The sequence below is a fragment of the Melanerpes formicivorus genome, unplaced genomic scaffold (assembly GCF_026170545.1).
Source record: "Melanerpes formicivorus ecotype bairdi unplaced genomic scaffold, bMelFor1.0.p_v2 SCAF_1, whole genome shotgun sequence".
In the NCBI taxonomy this organism is placed as follows: Eukaryota; Metazoa; Chordata; class Aves; order Piciformes; family Picidae; genus Melanerpes; species Melanerpes formicivorus.
The window spans coordinates 30,513,555-30,532,643 of record NW_027142353.1 but is presented as its reverse complement, the minus strand read 5'-3'; the positions used below and the strand labels follow the sequence as shown (position 1 = coordinate 30,532,643).

Sequence of the window (19,089 nt, the reverse complement as noted above, 5' to 3'; positions counted from 1 at the left end):
TAGATTCGAAATGCCTCTTTTGCCTTTTTTTCAGAACCTAGTGATTTATTATTTTTTTTTTTTTTAGTTCTTTGAACATATGGAATACAAAGCCCTAACACAAATGTCACAAATTAGCATTCATGTTAAAACAAGCCCATCTGTTTATGTTGCACCAAATTAATTTAATCCCATTTATTGTTTTACAGATGAACTGATCAAATAGTTGCCCCTTAATTTGTCATCTAGTACCAATTTGTTTAAAAGCCTAAATCCCCACAGACAAAAATGCATGATCTTGTATTTCCAGAACAGTTTTTATTATTTATCACAATCTGATCCCCCATTAAAACTACAACTTACTCTTTTTCCAGGCTTGCAACAACACTGTTAACATAATCAAGATCAGTCTGGAAAAAAAAAAAAAAACAACACACAAAAACCAAGTAGAATACTTAACAGTTTTAGAGCCACATTTTAAAAGAAGCCAGTATAATAAACATTGGAACTAGCTGTACTTGAAAATCAATTTCAACATGTAAGATATTTGAGTAATATAGGAAAACACAACACATGTAACTCTCTTATGTCTAATGGGAGACAAAATCAACTTTTTTTGTAAACAGAGAATAATATCTGTCTCATATCTAAACTTAACAGACAATTCTAACCCAACCATTGGTGTTTTCTTGCAACCTCTCATGCTCTTAATAACAAGAAGGTCACAGAATGTTTTTGTAGGAAAAATTTCGTATTATTGTTACACAATAATTATTATACATACTAAATACTACCAAGGAAAGCTTTCTGGAAAACAGGACATTGAACACACACTCTCATTTCAAAAACACATCTTCTAAACTCTACATTAAAAGTGACGGTGCTCCAACCACAGACAATAGTGAACATGACATTTTCTTGAATAGGGATGCTTCTTTGCATTAGAGACTAAATTTGAGGGACCATCAATCCTATCAAACACCCAGTTCTTAAAAATGCACAGATTATAAGAATTATTTGGTGGTTAAAACACAATCACAATATTCTGGAAAAGTCTAAATCATCTCATTTGCCAGAACTGGCTGATTATTCAACCTGTTCATTTGGTTGTACACATGTATTTCAAGAAAAACAGAGTTCATGAACACAATGTAACTGAAAATTATAATATTTGTTATATTTATTTATAGAAGATGATCACAGAATGGCTTAGGTTGGAAGGGACCTTAGAGATCATCTACTCCAACCTCCTCACCATGGGTAGAAACGCCTCTCGACTTGGCTGCTAAAGGCCTCATCTAGCCCGGCACTGAACACCTTCACAGAGGAGGCATCCACAACATCCCTGGGCAACCTATTGCAGTGTCACCACCTTCATACTGAAGAACTTCTTCCTAAGATCCAGTCTGAACCTGCTTTTCCCCAGCTTAAAACCATTCCCCTTTGTCCTGTCGATAGACACCCGTAAGAAAAGTCCCCCTCAGTCTTCCTGTAGGATCCCTTCAGGTACTGGAAGGTGGCTATAAGGTTCCCCTGGAGTCTTCTCTTCTGAAAACTAAATCAGCAATCTAGCACTACAATCAAACATTAATTTCACAGAACACCTATCTTGTTTAATAAAGGTGCTTACCCTTTGATCTTAAAATTTGACATTCCTATTTTTAAAGATTTATTTTTATAAAACTCATCATAATGCCAACGTAGTGGACAATAGTGGGTTTCCTCCAGAAGCAGGTTTGAAATACTACAAGAACATACAATTAGAAAGCATTTGTCAAATATTTTGTCTGTAATTTCTTCCTAAGTGCTATGCCTAATTTTGGACCAAAATTTTAACAAGCAGATAAAGTGTTCACAGTTTAAAACTGCTCTAAGTTCCATATTATGAGACTCAAAAGTCCATATAAACCTCAATAGATCACTAAATCTGTAAATATATATATGGATTGTTCATGCACAGTTTATTACTGGAATGGAGTTCAAGGTATAATTTTATCTGCTGTTCATAAGAGTTGCAAATCAGTGCCCTAGTGACTATTTAAAAGTAATTTTAGTATATACACCCACCTTTAACAGAAAGATTTTTTCAACCTTTAAAACATTTAAAACACAGAAATTGTTCTTTAGTCAGCATAGGAAAAAGATTTTCATTTCAAGTTGACGTGTCAAACTCCAATGAACCAATCTAGCATTAATAACGCAAATACTTGTTGAACAGTCTATAACTGTATAGAATAATGCAGGAATTTATATATATATACACACACATACAGAGCAGAAACACAGCTGGCTTCTGTATAATATTCTGGAAATTAAAACAAATGCCAAATTTCATCCCAACTCGAAGCATGTATTTAATTATAAGCCTCTGCCTTAGTCCAGGTCTCCTTAAGAGTGAATGCAATTTTGTCCTGTTTTGCAAATATACCATAAAGCCTTGCTACTGCTTTTAAAAATTACTTACAGGGAACATACCATCAGGAAACAACTGAAAAAAAATAAAAAAAAAATAAAAATCTGAAATCAGAGAGGTTTTTCCCTACTTTCTCTTATTTGTTTTTGTCCTTCACACAAAAGGTGGGCAGTTTCCCAGGCAGAGCTGCAATCACAATGGATTCACATTAGCAAGATGTAGCCTGTAGTCTTTCAAACTCATGTTGTAACCCGTGCTGCTGTCACATGAAATCACTATTGGCTGGTCCAGATGCACTAAACACAAGATACAGGAAATACTGCTGCTGTTCCAGTAGGTAACCCTCCCTCTGAATCAATAGCCACTGCATCAGAATAGTGCAGAAGGAGATGCCACTTTTAGAATGCAGAAGAACATTGAATTAAAAAGAGTTGATGCAATTTTTCACATGATCAAATGCACTGAAAACTTGATATCCTGCCATTACTTCTAGATAAGCTGTCGTATTTACATCTAACAGCAGCATCTGAGATTTACAATCAGGATTTCAACATGGAATTCTTCATACCAGGATAGCAAGCTGACTGTCATCTTTCTACACTGGAACTTCTGGAGGCAACCAACTCCTCTTGCTGCCTGGTCTAACACTAAGCACGATCTTTGACATTACCCTTGAACCATGGACATGTGCCAGGAAGGTAGTACTTGAAAGCTATTTCAGTCAACCTCATAAAATAAATAAATAAATAAATTTGATCAAGCCGTGACTGTACCCAAGGGAAGAGTTAACTATACAAAAAAACTTTGCATGGTAGCAATGGAAGGTAATCTGGAATACCCACATAATTGCTTTAAACTAAGGACCTTCAAAGCAGTATCAGTAAATTCAGATAGTAACTGAGAAGTAAAAAAAAAGGTAAAACATTTTTTTAAAAAAATCTATTACTGACCAAAACCTGTTTCTCACCTTTGAGGAAGAAAGTGCTTACTCCCTTGACAAAATAAGACCTACTGTCCTCTTCATCAACCTGAAGGACATAAGACCGCTTAATATAATTGTGAATTATCACATGAAGGAGTACTATCTTCTCCAAGAACCCTAAACAGGAGAAGGCAAATCCAGAATAATTAAAACAAAGTCACCTATGTAAGAAAGTGTGACTGGTATTCAGGTTTCCCAGGAAGACCACCTGGTAGATATTAGGTTGGATTTGGAGCAGCTATGATGAACTTAAATTGTTTCATAGTGTCAGTGCTGCTTGCACCTATTGAAAGTAAATGTCACTGGTGATCCAAAATAAAGCAGCCTGTAAAGACTATAGCTATAAATATTTTTGTCTACCAAATCAAAAGGCAGAAACAAAATTAGAATTTTTCCTTAGTAAAAATCTTAAAATTGAAGATTAAATGATCCCTAGCAGGAAAAGAAGCAAAAATTAACATATTCAGAACTAATCCCTTTAAAGCAATTCAATGCAAAAATATACAGAATACAGAATTAACCAGGTTGGAAAAGACCTTTGAGATCATCAAGTCTGACCTATCACCCAACACTATCTAATCAACTAAACCATGGCATTAAGTGCCTCATCCAGTTTCTTTTTGAACACCTCCAGTGATGGTGACTCCACCACCTCCCTGGGCAGCCCACTCCAATGGCTAATCTCTTTCTGTGAAGAATTTCTTCTAACGTCCAGCCTAAACCTCCCCTGGCATAGCTTGAGACTGTGTCCTCTTGTTCTGGTACTGGTTGCCTGGGAAAAGAGACCAATCCCCACCCGGCTACAACCACCTTTCAGGCAGTTGTAGACATCAAGATAAGGTCTCCCCTGAGCCACCTCTTCTCCAGGCTAAACAACCCCAGCTCCCTCATCCGCTCCTCATAGGGCTTGTGGAGCAGCACTTCCCACTTCCATCTAGATGAGATGCTTAGGGCCACATTCTGCTGCCAGTGGAAGGTGTTATCTGCAGCCCCCTGGTCAGTTACTCAATAGGCACTGCCACAGCCCTCCAGCCTGGTGTCTCTGCACTCCAGAGTGAGTAGCAAGAAGAGCACAGGTAACATAGAATGTTAGGGACTGGAAGGGACCTCGAAAGATAATCTAGTCCAGCCCCCCTGCCAGAGCAGGACCACTTATACCAGATCACACAGGAATACATGCAGGTGGCTTTTGAATATCTCAAGAGAAGGACATGATAGACCACAACCAATGAGTTAACAGTGCCAGCCACAAAGATGCATCTTATCAACAAATGACATGAAACCTTATAAACAAGTTTGTGCTGTTAGGTATAGAATAGAATAAACCAGGTTGGAAGAGACCTTCAAGATCATCATGTCCAAACTATCATCCAACACCACCTAATCAACTAAACCATGGCACCAAGCACCCTATCAAGTCTCCTCCTGAACACCTCCAATAATGGTGACTCCACCACCTCCCCAGGCAGCCCATTATAATGGACAATCACTCTCTCTATGTAGAACTTCCTCCTAACCTCCAGCCTAAACCTCCCCTGGCACAGCCTGAGACTGTGTCCTCCTGTTCTGGTGCTGATTGCCTGGGACAAGAGACCAACCTCTGCCTGTCTACAACCTCCCTTCAGGTAGTTGTAGAGAGCAATAAGGTCACCCCTGAGTCTCCTCTTCTCCAGGATAAGCAACCCGATGACTGGGAACTAATGAAGGGCCTAAGTAGGGATGTTATTTTCAGCAGTTCAAATCTTCGTCTTTTTTCTTCCTAGTCATATGAAATTAGTGATCTCCAAGAGAAAGCAAGAACATTTGAAGGAAGACATCCTTCTTTTTTCATTCATACCAGATCTGAGCAAATATTGATCCAGGTCAACATCTTCCTTCCAGCAGTGGCAGCAATGAACAGATACATAGCAAAAAAGTAAGAACAAGACTAGCATACACAACACTCCCTTCTGCTACAACCTGTTCTCCAACTACCTTAAATTCAAATTGCTTCCTGAGACAGATGTGATCCTGTGTATTTAATATCCCTCAGTAGATTTGTTTTCGAGGTACCTTGTCAATATCCCCTTGAGACCATCAAAACTTAAGTCATGAAAAAAGCTTTTAGCTTATGAGATATATGGAGCTTCCTAAAGCCTGCAAACACATCAACAGCTCTTGCATCAGCAGTTTTGATGGGAGAGACAGAATGCTTTGATGATTCCCTCTGAAAGAAAACTCAAGATTTCATTGTAGAACAAGCTAAAGTTTCTGAGTGTCAGTGAAGTAAGTTTTTTCATTTCCTCAGTTCTTGGAAGACAGTCTCTTCAATTCTCTATAAAGTACCTTCTCTAGTTTAGGTTTTTCTAAAGAAACATTGTTATTCATGGCACAAAGAACCAGAGCAGCAGTGAACTTTCCAATCTATTTTAATTGATTTTTATGAGCGAGTGTGTGCATGGCAAACTTGCAGTACACATTAACTAGCAGACAAAGCAAGAGGTTAGAAAGCTCTTATTAACAGCTAACCAACTGTCAGACAAACCCAAGATTTCTAGTTTTAAGAATCAACCTTTTTGTACTGTGAAACCCTACCTACTTCAAGTTCTTACCTTCCAGAATGATGCAAGATGTAGTTTCTCAAAATGTAAGGAAAACCACAGCATTTAGAACAAAAGGCTATTTACTGTCTTAGCCAGTAGCAAATGGATAGGGAGGGGGAAAAACAAACAAACAAAAAAAAAAAAAAATAAATGCAGCCATAATTTGAAGAGATCCACAAGGATCATCAATTCCAAGTCTTTGCTCCTTGCAGGACAACCTAACCCATGTGACCAAGATTGTTGTCCAGATTTTCCTCGAGCTCTAACAGGCTTGGTGCTGTGATCGTTTCTCTAGGAAGCCTGTTTCCAGTGCCAATTTTCCTCTTTCTTAAGAACCTTTTCCTAATGTCCAATCTGAGCTTCCCCTGACACAGCTTCATTCAATTTCCTTGTGTCCTGTCACCACAGAGCATTTCCTACTCCACTGCCCCTGTTGAGGAAATTGTAGACTACAATGAGGTCACCACTCTGCCTTCCCTTCTCCAAGCTGAATGAACCAAGTGACCTCATCCACTCCCTGTAGATCTTGCCCTCAGTATCCTCACCATCTTGACTGACCTCCTATGGACACACTCTAAGAGATGTCTTTCTTACATTGAGGTGCCCAAAAAAAGCTACAGACAATACTCAAGGCCAAACCAGGGCAGTGTGCAATAAACAGGTTATGTACAAAATAAAGCTTCCTTCCCTTCACATTCCTCACAGTTCATGATAATCAACAGCATACAATTCTGAGGCCTGACTGGTATCCATCTCAATAGACTCAACAGCTCCTTCTGAATCCAGTCTTTGTCAATTTGCGTCATTTGTTTCAGAATCTATTTACTCATATTTCACACTATCCAGTAGCAACAAGGTCCACAATTGCACTACAAACCAAGTGACAAATACTGTCTTTGCTTCTTAAGTTCATTTAGCAGCAGCTAGACTGCATTTGTACCACCATCTCAAACTCCAAATTGGTCCTACCATGTAATCTAAACCAAAAAAAAAGCAAGTCCAAACAGAGCTGATGCCAGGCTGTCTGGTGAAGATAATGTACCATTTAGCAAAACAGAGTCAGAGCACACATACACTCAGCATCAGTACTCTAGCTGTTCTGCTAGAAGAAGCAAAATAGCCCTGCAGTTCAGATGTTGACATTTCACCATAAAGCATGGGAGTCCTGTCCCTATTCTGTCTCTGTCCCTGTCTCACTCCTCCTTCAAGCACTTACCCAGTGCCACTAGATACGATGCAAATTGCATTTTCCTGAGTTTGCCACTAAGCACTGCTCCTACTCCAAATCCTATGACTTCTTCACTAGATATGATCAGAAGTGCTAAATGCTGGTCTTTAGCAATATAAAGTGAGGCAGAATGGCCACCATGAAAAACTAAACTGTATGCATCAACACTGACACCTGACTAGCATAAACTTCCTTTTCACATTAGGTGAAAACAAAACCAAACCAACACCACCACACAAAACAAACAAAAAAGCCAAAATCATGTAAAACATGATGGAATGCCATGATGCAGTGCTTCTATCTCTGGAGGTTAAATTTGCAAGCTTAAGAGTTGTTTTTTGAAGCTAGAATTTTCAAGATCATACCGAAATGTACAAGTTTTCAACAGGAAACTCTCCTTTGAGCAGGCGGGTAAGACTATATGTACTTCTAGAGGACCCTTCCACTCTCAGAAATTCTCTGAATCTCAGATCTTGCCTTAACAGACCAAACCTCTGTTCAGATTAAATTTCTATTTCATTTGTCAGAGAAATTTGTTTAAGATGAGAAATGCAAATTGAAGGAAAGATTGCACTACAATTCCAAATATTTATTCTATTTCTTTCACATGGCACTATGAAAGGAAATTAAAATGAAGAACATCAAAGCACCACAAATTCAAGAAGAGAAGCTGTAAAGAAAGTGGGGGCAAATTCAGACATTAGCTGTACAGTGCATTCTAAATCAAGTGGTTTATTTAGGCTGACATATTGTCCAGATCTTAATTCTTAAATTAAATATATTAACTAGTGGCACACCGTAACTTATTCAAGAACATCTTAAAAAAAACCCAAAACCCTGCAGGGAAAAAAAACCCATGCACACCAAAACCCACGCTAATCTGCAAAGCATGGTCATTTGACTTGATCATTCATCATCCCTGTAGACTAGGGGGGGATAATGTTACAATGTTATTATTTAAAATAACAACAATGCAAAATTGAACAGCCTCCAGAAAAAAGGAAGTGTCTTGAAATGGTGAAAGCACATATGAAAATAATTATCCATATACAAGGCATTAAAATTCACATACAACAAAGCAGCCACTGAAGTGGAATTTAGGCCTATTTTTGGATATTGATGCAGGGAAGAAAAAGCCCTAAGGAATAAAAGTGCAGCAGTGGTTTCCAGTGGTTGCAACAGTGTACAGATATAAATAAAGCCTGTGGAAAAAAGGCAATAATATCTGTTTGAGTTCAACAAATGCATCTGAAAGAAAAAAAAAAAAGTCAGGAATACAGTGTCTGCTTTCAGATATGAAGTAGCAGGTTCAAGTAAAATCCAGGAAACAGGAAAACAAGATGCAAAGTGAAAATCAAGAATGCAGAATACCGTTATAACATAGCAGTCTAATGTTACATAAGCAAAAATTAGCATCTGTGTCCTACATGAGCTAATGACTTCATCGCTCCCTTACTTAAAGTCCTCACTCTACCACACAAGCAAGAAATACCTCACTCCAGTCATTTCTCTGATAAACCTAATTCAGTTCAGGACAGGGCTTCACAGTGCAAAGCCTTTGACAAAAATAGCAGGAATACAAGCTATTCTTCTGCCTCTCCACTCTTATTTTTCCCTAACCCTTGCAGTCTGCATATTGTTGATCATGAGTGCATACATCTGTAAGGATAGTGCCATGAACCACAACATCAGATCACAGAACAAGCTTAGCTTTTAAGGCAGCCAGCTACATTAAAAGCAAGAAAAAAAAAAAAAAATCAAGGGCAAATTCAAAACAAGACATTCAGATGCAAGTGATGTAAGTGTCGTACAGCCTTCTATAGTTTTGTGCATATTACAGGGGAAGCCTCGTTTGTAAAGTCTGAAAGAAAGCAGCATACATGGCCTGGCAGCCTGGGGAAACTTTTTCTTGCCCTTGGGTGAGCCTGACCCCGAAAAGGTCTAGATGGTCTGTTTTCCAGAAAAGACTTAGTTGCCATGTACAGTCAAAAGCACCCTCCTATAATGTGTGTTCACCTGGAGGACAGGAGGAATTTGTCTTCGTTATATTTAGGACAAGACAGACCACAGTAGCAAAATTTATTAGTGTTGTCCAAAACTCAAACTGTCAATTTCATCATACAGGTATGAAGTAATCTGCTACAATGCTTCTAAAGTAAGATTATTATTGTTACTTTCCATCACACAGATACACTAGATGTTACTGAAGGGATCAGACAACTCTGTGATGCTCCCTTACCAGAAGCACCATATAGTTACCATGGTACAGGTACGTCCCAGATGTTACCTTCTAGAGAGAAAAGCATTTCAGTTATTCAAGAACTTGAGAAAAGAGCACAATCGTGATTTTTTTCTTTGTGGTGAGATGGTAAGTGTTTCAGGTACACAGAAGTTTTCAAATCCCATCACGGATCATTTCTTAGAGCTAAAAAAAATTTATCACTGGTTTAATTCCCTATACAAGCTTTGCTAGTCACTGCCATGAAAAGAGTTGTGTAAAATCCCATAGTGGTGCCCAGTACCAGCATCCCATACTCTCTGGGTATCAAAGTTCAAATGCCAAAGAAACAAGGTCTGCAACAGCAGCAAATTCTCAATGACAGGCTCTTCCAGATGGAAAAGTTGTCAGCATATCCAAAAGCTGTGCTCACCCTGAGCAATTTTGAGTGAGATGTCCATAACAAAGACTACTACCTGTGTAGGCCTTGAAAATTGCCAGGTGAAGATAATGTACCATTTGGCAAAACAGCCTTTTCTAGCTTTGATTTTTTAAAAATACATAAATGTTGTATACATATTTATGTATATGGTAAGATCTACCGTTCTTTCTCCAACTCAAGATGTGCAGTCATAAATAACGCTTTGCAGGGCAGCTCCCAAAGAGGTGGCTCTCAAGTTTTCAACAATTTGCAGAAAGACAGAACACCTCTGTAGCTGGGATAATACTAATATCTACAGGTTGAGAGCAAGACAGATGAAATACTCCTTTAGTGTCTAGAGATCTGCTGATCAAACAGACTTTTAATTCCAGAGCAGACGAAGAAATGAAAACACAGGCTTGTTTATTTTGCTAGAGAAGTTTTCCATATTGTGCTCCAATGTTACTACATCCAAAGCAGGTTCAGCAAGTTTTGACCCAGCATGTGTACTTAGTGCTTAATTTGCTGAGGCTTTATTCATACCAGTGCATAGGATGGTAACTTGCTGTGTGCTTGTGTCACACTGACCCAACCAATACAAAACCTTTTCCAAAGAAATAAATAAAGAAAAAAAGATTCTCCACAAAAGGAGCACTTAGAACTAGCAGCCATTGTCTACACAGAGATGAGACAGTGGCACTAAAAGATAATCCAGATGCATAAACTTTTGTAGCCTAACTGAATTGTATAAACATCACAGAATGACAGGATGTTAGGGGTTGGAAGAGACCTCCAAAGATCACTGAGTCAAAACAACAGAGTAAGATTTGAACAAGCAATATACAAAAGGCAGTGTAACACATGGCCTAGTGCTCCAGGAACAAATGGCTCGTCAGTTATTGCCTAGTCAGATATGATCAGTATTGTACCAAATCCACAAAAGGCTTTTACATACCTGTAGTGTCTTCTTCTGATTGTTCCTGAAGTCTTTATGATATTTTTGACCAAATCAAGGGCTTATAGTCTTTCCAACATAGACTGATTACTGTTTGTATGAAAGACTGTGCTAATTGAAGTCACTGAGTAATGAAGTGAACCACAGCATCATAGAATTCACTGGGTTGGAAGGGACCTTTAAAGGTCATCTAGACCAACCTCCCTGCAATAAGAACTGACATCTTTAACTAAATCAGATTGCTCAGAGCCCCATGAAGCCTGACTTTGAATGTCTCCAGGGATGGGGCCTCCATCACATCCCTGAACAACTTATCCCAGGGTTCCACCACCCTCATAGTAAACAGCTTCTTCCTGAAGTCCATTCTAAAAATCTACCCTTCTCTAGTTTAAAACCACTGCTCCATGTCCTATTGTAACTTCAAAACCATGCTTCCCACATTAAATATAAACCCTATTCAATAAAAATCCTAGACAACAATTTTAATCTGGAATTCACAGCTTCTTAAACCTAGAGGCTATATTTTATTATGAGAGCAAGTTCTCATACACAGCAGGTTTATGAGATCGGAATTTCTTGTTTCAAGTCATCTGATGAGTCCATGAACTATCTATATAGTGAAGGGGAATGAAAAGATTTTTAAGTTTAGAGGTATAATGAATCATGCCTATCTTTTAGTCATCCCAGTGAATACCTGAAAATTATTCTGGAATAAAGTTATTTTAACAAATTGGAGAACACAGACAATTGCACAGTTCACTGTCAAGTAATTCTAGTAATTTTATAAATTGGCGATTAGATATCACATCAGCTGAGGTACTTTAGAATTCCTTGAACTTCCGGTATGGAAATTTACTGTGTACATTACTGAGAAATATCCGTACAGTAAATGAACATGCAGATCTCTTTATTTAGCAACCATAAGGCATCTATATTTACTAGCTCATCTGTTTACAGTGTTCATGCTGTTTGTAGAAGGCTATTAGCCTTAATTTTCAAATTGTTTTCCCATAAAAATGTCAAACAGAGAAAAAAGAACTAAGACTGAACTGCTAAAAAAAAATTAGCAGTATTAATAGATTTTGTTTTCTCTTTTTTTAGGGTGCCTACTACAAAGAGATTACAGTCCATGACTATGGCTCCCAGTAATATTTTTTAAACACTGTCAATCTGGTTTCTCAAAGTCAGAAAGAAAATCCTAAAATCTTTTTAAAATACGGGGTATTTTTTTCATTTCATATCATTCTCCTGTAAAAATATTTTTGTAAAGTGTCTTTTTGTTGTTGGTACAAAAAAACTGTGCTTTTTCTGTTAGACAAAGCACAGATAGCAATGTTATGCTTATTAGCAAAACTACCTAGCCTCACATTATGACCATTTCTTGCTGTACTTAAGCTGCACATATGCTGAGCAGAGACTATACCACTTCTCAGAAACTTTTGCTGTAATTTTTAATAAAAGTATAGTTGGTCAAAGTTCTATTTTTTTTTTTTTAAGAAGCCTTCATTAAGCATGCAATAATGACTACAACAATCTAACACATTTTAGGCTAGGAAACACCACAGACAAAGCTATTCTTAGAAGAAAGTCTTCTACTTTTGTTTAAGGAGAAACAGAGCTCCACCAGGGTAGTAGGCCTTCTTTCAAATAGCCAGGAAAAAAAATGCTTAACAAGCCTACACTTTTCATCTTGCAGAAAAAAAAAAGCTGAAATACACAGCATAACTCAGAAAAAGCACAGAACATTTCAGGATGAAGTCTTTACTGTATCATATTAATCACTGAAGGAATTCCGTGTAGCAATTACAAAACAAACATAAGAGAGTCAAAGAAATAGTAATGCAAAGAAGAGATAAAATTGGATGGAGTGAAGAAATACAAATGCAAATCTAAGGATTAGTTACAAAAGGATAATAATTTAAACTTAGCATCTTCAAATATTCCCAAACACACAGTGCCCATGGCAAGTACAAAAATAAGCACCTAGTGCTGCTGCTCTCCAAGAGATGGATAGAGAGGTAAGATATAGAGGGTACCAGTATCTCACTCTGGAGCAAACACCACAGTTCTCCTTGGGCATAGATGTAATAGCTCCCATGTTAAAATGTTCAGTTCCTTCATGTTCACTTTAAAGATTAAATAAATCCCAAAACAATAGAGAATTTCACACCACTGCAAAGGAATAAAGTTCTTTAGCTATGGAAAACTTGATTTATAGGAATATGGCTTGTCTAGGATGTCACAAGAAACGTGCAGTTGGGGATATTTCACTCCTCAGTTTTGTAGAACACAGAGAATCTGATGATAACATAGTCTTCACAGCTGAGACCTCCTTAAGCAAACTTAAACGAAACTTCAGTTTTAAAACTTGAACACATATTAAAAGCAAAAAAAAAAAGGAGAATACACAGGTCATATTAAGTATATGTAATTCTCAGCAGCCAAACAGAATTACTTCTGAAAGCACTCTATCGTTTTCCTAAATTTGATTTCCACTAAATCACAAACTTACACTATCTACACTGCCCAGAAAATAAATTTGATAACTGTGTACCTAACACCTCAAACCGCATCACTCACTTGATGATGGACTAAATAATAGCATCAAGAGAATGTGAAGATTCCTAGGCTATATCAAAATAATGGCTATCTCCATCTCTATGTACAAGCATCACTCTATTCATGTCCACTATTCTGTTGATAAACAAAAAAAGCTGGGCTTTTCAATATTGTTTCTCTTAAAAGCTCAAGACTGACATTATCTCCTTTTCACAAAACAAAAAGACGGTCATCTATCTACATCTTGAAGGAAAAACAGATCCTCACCAATTCCTGAAATAAGTGGTACTTATAATTAAAGTTAAGTTAAAAATTGTATAAATATATTTAAATGGTTACCTCTCCTATAAAGACAACCATAACACAGTCCAGTTTTTCTTCAGGGGACAGTTTATCAATAAGGGAGTGAAGAGTTTCTGTAAGGTAAGACTTGACTTTTCGTTTCACTGTAGGTATTCCCATTACAATGGAAACTGAAATCAAACAAAACCAGAAATGTTCTTTCAACAATTTATACAGAAATATAGAAAACAGAAATTTTATCTCACAATAAAGCATTGCTTAAAAAAGGCAAAGAGTATAAAAATAGAGAAAACTAATTAAAACCAGTTCATAAATATAACATCACATCATCTGGAGCATGATTGTCATAACCACCACCAATGCTCAGAGAAAACACAGCAAATAATCACCATGAGAGTGGTGAAGCCCTGGAATGGGTTGTCCAGGGAGGTGGTCGAGGCCCCGTCCCTGGAGGTGTTTAAGACCAGGCTGGATGAGGCTCTGGCCAGCCGGATCTAGTGTGGGGTGTCCCTGCCCATGGCAGGGGGCTTGGAACTAGATGATCCTTGTGGTCCCCTTCCAACCCTGACTGATACTATGATACTATGAAATGAAAAAAGTGTAATCCTAGACACGCCAGACTATTGCACAGGTGTGGTGGGTTGATCCCAGATGGATTCCAGGTGCCCATCAAAGCTGTTCTATCATCCCCTCTTTTCAGCTGGATAGGGGACAGAAAATACATTGAATGTAAGTCAAGATGGTGGAGTCGCCATCACTGGAGGTGTTCAGGAGGAGACTTGACTGGGTGCTTGGTTGGATGGTTTAGTTGATTAGGTGGTGTTGGTTGAGAGGTTGGACACGATGATCTTGAAGATCTCTTCCAACCTGGTCTATTCTATTCTACTCGGACAGAGAGATCACTCAGCAATTACTGTCATGGGAAAAAGAAACTCAACTTAGGGAAAATAATTTAATTTATTACCAATCAATTTGGAGCAAGATCATATGAAAGAGAAAAAAAAAAAAAAAAAAAATCTTAAAATGCCTTCACTTCTCCCTTCTTCCCAGGTTCAGCTTCACTCCTAAACTCTCTACCACCTCCCCCCAATAGCTCAGGGAGATGAGGAATAAGGGTTGCAGTCAGTTCATCACTTGTCTCTGTCACTTCCTCCTCAGAGGGAGGACTCCTCACACTCTTCCCCTGCTGCACAGTATGAGGTCCCTCCTACAAGAGACAGTCCACCACAAAATTCTCTAACATGAATCCTTCCCATTGACTATAGCTCAGTACTAACAGCTTCAGCATGGGTCACTTCCACAGGTTACAGCACTCTCAGAAAGACTGCTTCAGTGCAGGCTGCTCTCTCACAAGTCACAGTATTCTTCAGATGCAGTCCCTTGCTGCAGCATGGAGTCCTTCACAGGCTGTAGGTGGATATTTACTCTATCACGGATACCATTAGCTACAGGAGGACAGCCTACCTCATTTTAGGAAAGATGTTGACTTGCTGGAACATGTCCAGAGAAGGGCAACAAAGCTGGTGAGGGGTTTGGAGCACAAGTGCTATGAGGAGAGGCTGAGAGCTGGGGTTGCTTAGCTTGGAGAAGAGGAGGCTCAGAGGAGACCTTATTGCTGTCTACAACTACCTGAAGCAAGGTTGTAGCCAGGTGGGGGTTGGTCTCTTCTCCCAGGCAACCACGAACAGAACAAGATGACACAGCCTCAAGCTGTGCCAGGGGAGGTTTAGGATGGTTGTTAGGAAGAAGTTCTTCATGGAAAGAGTGATTGGCCATTGGAGTGGGCTGCCCAGGGAGGTGGTGGAGTCACCGTCACTGGAGGTGTTTAAGAAGAGACTGGATGGGGCGCTTGGTGCCATGGTTTAGTTGATTAGATGGTGTTGGATGATAAGTTGGACTCAATGATCTCAAAGGTCTTTTCCAACCTGGTTAATTCTATTCTATTCTATCATGGCCTTCACCACCAGCTGCAAAGGAATCTCTGCTTCAACACCTGGAAGCACTTCCCCTACTTTCTCTTCACCGATCTTGGAGTCTGCAGAGTTGATCTTCTCCCATATTTTCACTCCTCACTATGACTGCAGTTGCAGTGATAATGTAAATCAGCAACAGTGGTAGTGCTTCCATGAAGCCCCAGCTACAATACTATTAACCCCATCATTCAGTTGGCTATTTGACTCCTGTGTTCTTTAACTTTCCCATGTCTTTCTGTGTATCCATCTCTGTGTACACAGTTGACTAACTACTAGGAAAGCAGTAGAAGTAGCAGGAACGCAATAAAACAATAAAGAAGACTTCATGAAGTCAGCACCAGCATTGTGAGTCATCTATGTGAAATGATATACCACATCACACACACATACATAAAAATAAAAAAACCACAATTAAAAATGTTGCTTATCCTTCCTTATAGAGCCTGCTTCACCTCTCAATTATATATTAACAAGTTCTGAGTTTTTCAAATAAAAACTCAAAAAGCACAGCAACCAGGAAAAGGTAAATCAGGAAAATAATTTTAAACTCAATTTTCTCCCTTTTTAATTAAAAAACATAATTCCAATTTCTATTTTGCAATTTCAAACCTCTATAATATATTCCCAGTGGGATATAATACAGGCTTCACTTAAAACAATAAAGGAATGTGAGCCTGCGCCCTCCTGAGTAAGGACATTGAAACAAATGTGTTTGTAGTCAGAAAAATCAGCCTGTGATTCCACACATTTGTCACATAGGCATGGTTTTTGTTAAAAGCAGCAGCAAACTTATTGAAGTAATGCGAAAAAACATACAGGCCAAGAATAACTAATGTATTGTTTCGTTTGAGGCTTTTTGTTGTTGTTTTTAGGTTGCTTTTTGGGTTTTTTCCCCTCCACAAAAGCAAGGAGGGAGAAGAAAGAAGAAAAGAAAGTTCTAGTGGACAATAACACAAACCATTCCAATCAGATGGCGCACAGAAACAAGGTTCCACTGGTGGGGCCTTCAAGTTGCAGAGACACAGACACACATGCTCTGAGATATATCAGATTGGTTGGGTTCTGTACTATTTATTTTCCAGAGCTCCAAGAAGTGGGATTCCATGGAGTTACAGTTACAAAGACATTAAAAATTTGTGTGGACTAGGAAAAAAAAACCAAACAATCCACAAAAAAAACCAAAAGGAAACAAAAAAAAACACCAAAAGGAGGATCAACAGTCCTGCAGCACAACACTGATTATTCTTCTCTGCCAATGACTGTCCACATTTTATTGATGCAACTATATCCAACTGTGCTGGGTTACACCCATCCTGGGTGGAGGACTGCAAGAGCCCTGCTTCCCCTGGGAGACAAAAGAAACCTGATCCAGGTGAACAGACAGGGACTTGGTTTCCCCCTCCCAGGAGGAGGGGCCCTCCAGGTCAAAGGTGGTCTATTCCATTCCCCCTTCCTGTCCAGCAAGCCTATACAAAAAAAAAAAAAAAAAAGAAAAAAAAAAAAAAAAAAAAAAAAAAGAAGAGGACACTGCTGCCATTTTCCCTCTTTATTCTGCCTTGCCTGCTCAAGAGGCCCAACAAGCAGCAGCCAGTGGTCAGACCTGACCTCTCCCTACTGCATCCACGCTTCTCTAAATGACCAAAATCCACACACATCCAGGGAAATACAGGGGCATCCAGGCTTGGTTTCATATATTTCCCTATTAATCCTTATTCCTCACCCTTGTAAACCCTCCCTGTTACTGTTACATATATATTTTGTTAAAAATTACTTCTACTTCCAAACCAGCTACAGATTATTTTTTGGTAGATTTACCTCCTTCTCTTTCCCCCTACCCTTTTTTTTTTTTTCTTTTTTTTTTTCTTCTTTCTCTTCCTTTCCCTTATCAGGGAAAAGGGACGGGTCGGGGAGGAATTCTGTGTTTGCTACCATCTGAGCTCTTAAACTCCGGTTAAGGCTCAAACCACTACATCAACTATCCCAGTTCTCCCAGCTCTAAGTTATACATTGAAATGTATTATTCCAAAGACCAAAAAACATGAACTCCAAAACAAAATTACACCCATGTACAGTTGCCCTACAAATGTGAAAAGCCAATGGGATACATCCATCAGTATCTTTTAACACTTGAGCTTTATTCCCATTTACTTATAAAAGAATTCATCCAAACTAAATGCTTCTTAACGTGTACCATAACATGGCATAGGATGTGACAGGGATTATTCAGAAAAGAGCAAATCTGAAACAAAACTCCTTTCACCTTGGGTTCAGTGCAAATTCTAAAAGATATCAATATCACACAAATTATATGAGACATCCTTGATCTACCAATCAATGCAGTAAATTACTAAAATTAGACATTTCTGTAGATACAAAACAGAATAAATATATTGGCATACCTCCTGTCCTTCCAAGGCCAATCTGCACAGAAGGCTGAAGGCTTCCTTCATTTTTCAACAAATGAGGCAAATGGTAATAGATATTTGGCACTTGAAGAGATTTTCTACTTGTTAGCTCTTTTAACAATTTCAGTGTCTCATCTGCAAACATATATGAAGTCCATAACAAAGAAAACAAATAACATGATGGTTTATGCAGTGGTAAATAGTACAAAATTCCAAGCTTGATTATAACTGAAAAACAACAAATTATGCATGTTATGGAGGCATTGTATCTTATGTACAAAGGAAGTCTTTGTTCATTTAATTTTTTAATAAATGATAGCTGAGATTATTTTCCACCAAGTAACCTTGATATATAGTTGATACTTACCTGATCCTGTAAGACTTAGCAGGCAATCACAAAAGTAAAGAACATTCCATTTATTTAGAAGTTTGGTGGGGTTTGGGTTTTTTCATCTAATGAATTAAAATAGGAAGCATATTTACCTAGGTTGTTTTTTATTTGCACTTTACAGAATTCATCGCCATGTAGTGATGATTCTGCAAATAACTTCTCAAAACTACAAACACATATTGAAAAACACTGCACAGAGATATAGAAATGAAAAACAAAATGAAATATACAATTGAGATTTCGAATATTTCTGCTAACATGAATTTAATTGAATCCATCAAAATACTTAAAATAATTCTTGTTCTTTCTAAAGTAACTGTCTCTCAGGATGTCCAGGTGGCTCTCAAAGTTGCAAATAACAGTTTTTAAACTCCCCTGCTGTGCATGTTGATTTTCTTATACTGAAAGTGTGAAAACAACTCTTATTTAAAACTACAAATATGACAGCATATGGACCTTTGAAAGCTTATGGGTTTTATAATATCAAGTTAAGTAAAAAACTGTACTCAAGGTTTCAGAGATAAAACTGAGTTGTAAAGAAATTAGGAAAGTAATGCCAGAAATGACATTCCTCTCAGATTCCAAGTGCAGCTTCTACAATGATAGATGGGTTTTGTTGTGGGGTTTTGTTCTTTTAAAATAATTATTTTGGGGTGAGACTAAATTCCTAACAATTTTTA

General features: G+C 38.1%; 1 protein-coding gene across 5 annotated transcripts in view; it reads right to left on the bottom strand.

Moving 5' to 3' along the window:
• Positions 1-19,089, bottom strand: part of MGAT4A (alpha-1,3-mannosyl-glycoprotein 4-beta-N-acetylglucosaminyltransferase A) — an 89,711-nt gene that overhangs the window by 31,836 nt on the left and 38,786 nt on the right. For all 5 annotated transcript variants that reach the window (XM_068138921.1, XM_068138904.1, XM_068138912.1 and 2 more), the window contains 3 exons: positions 18,013-18,153; positions 13,677-13,810; positions 343-389 (listed from right to left, as the gene is read on the bottom strand). In XM_068138921.1, coding sequence (XP_067995022.1) covers positions 343-389; positions 13,677-13,810; positions 18,013-18,153 — 322 coding nt within the window. The remainder of the gene's footprint in view (positions 1-342; positions 390-13,676; positions 13,811-18,012; positions 18,154-19,089) is intronic.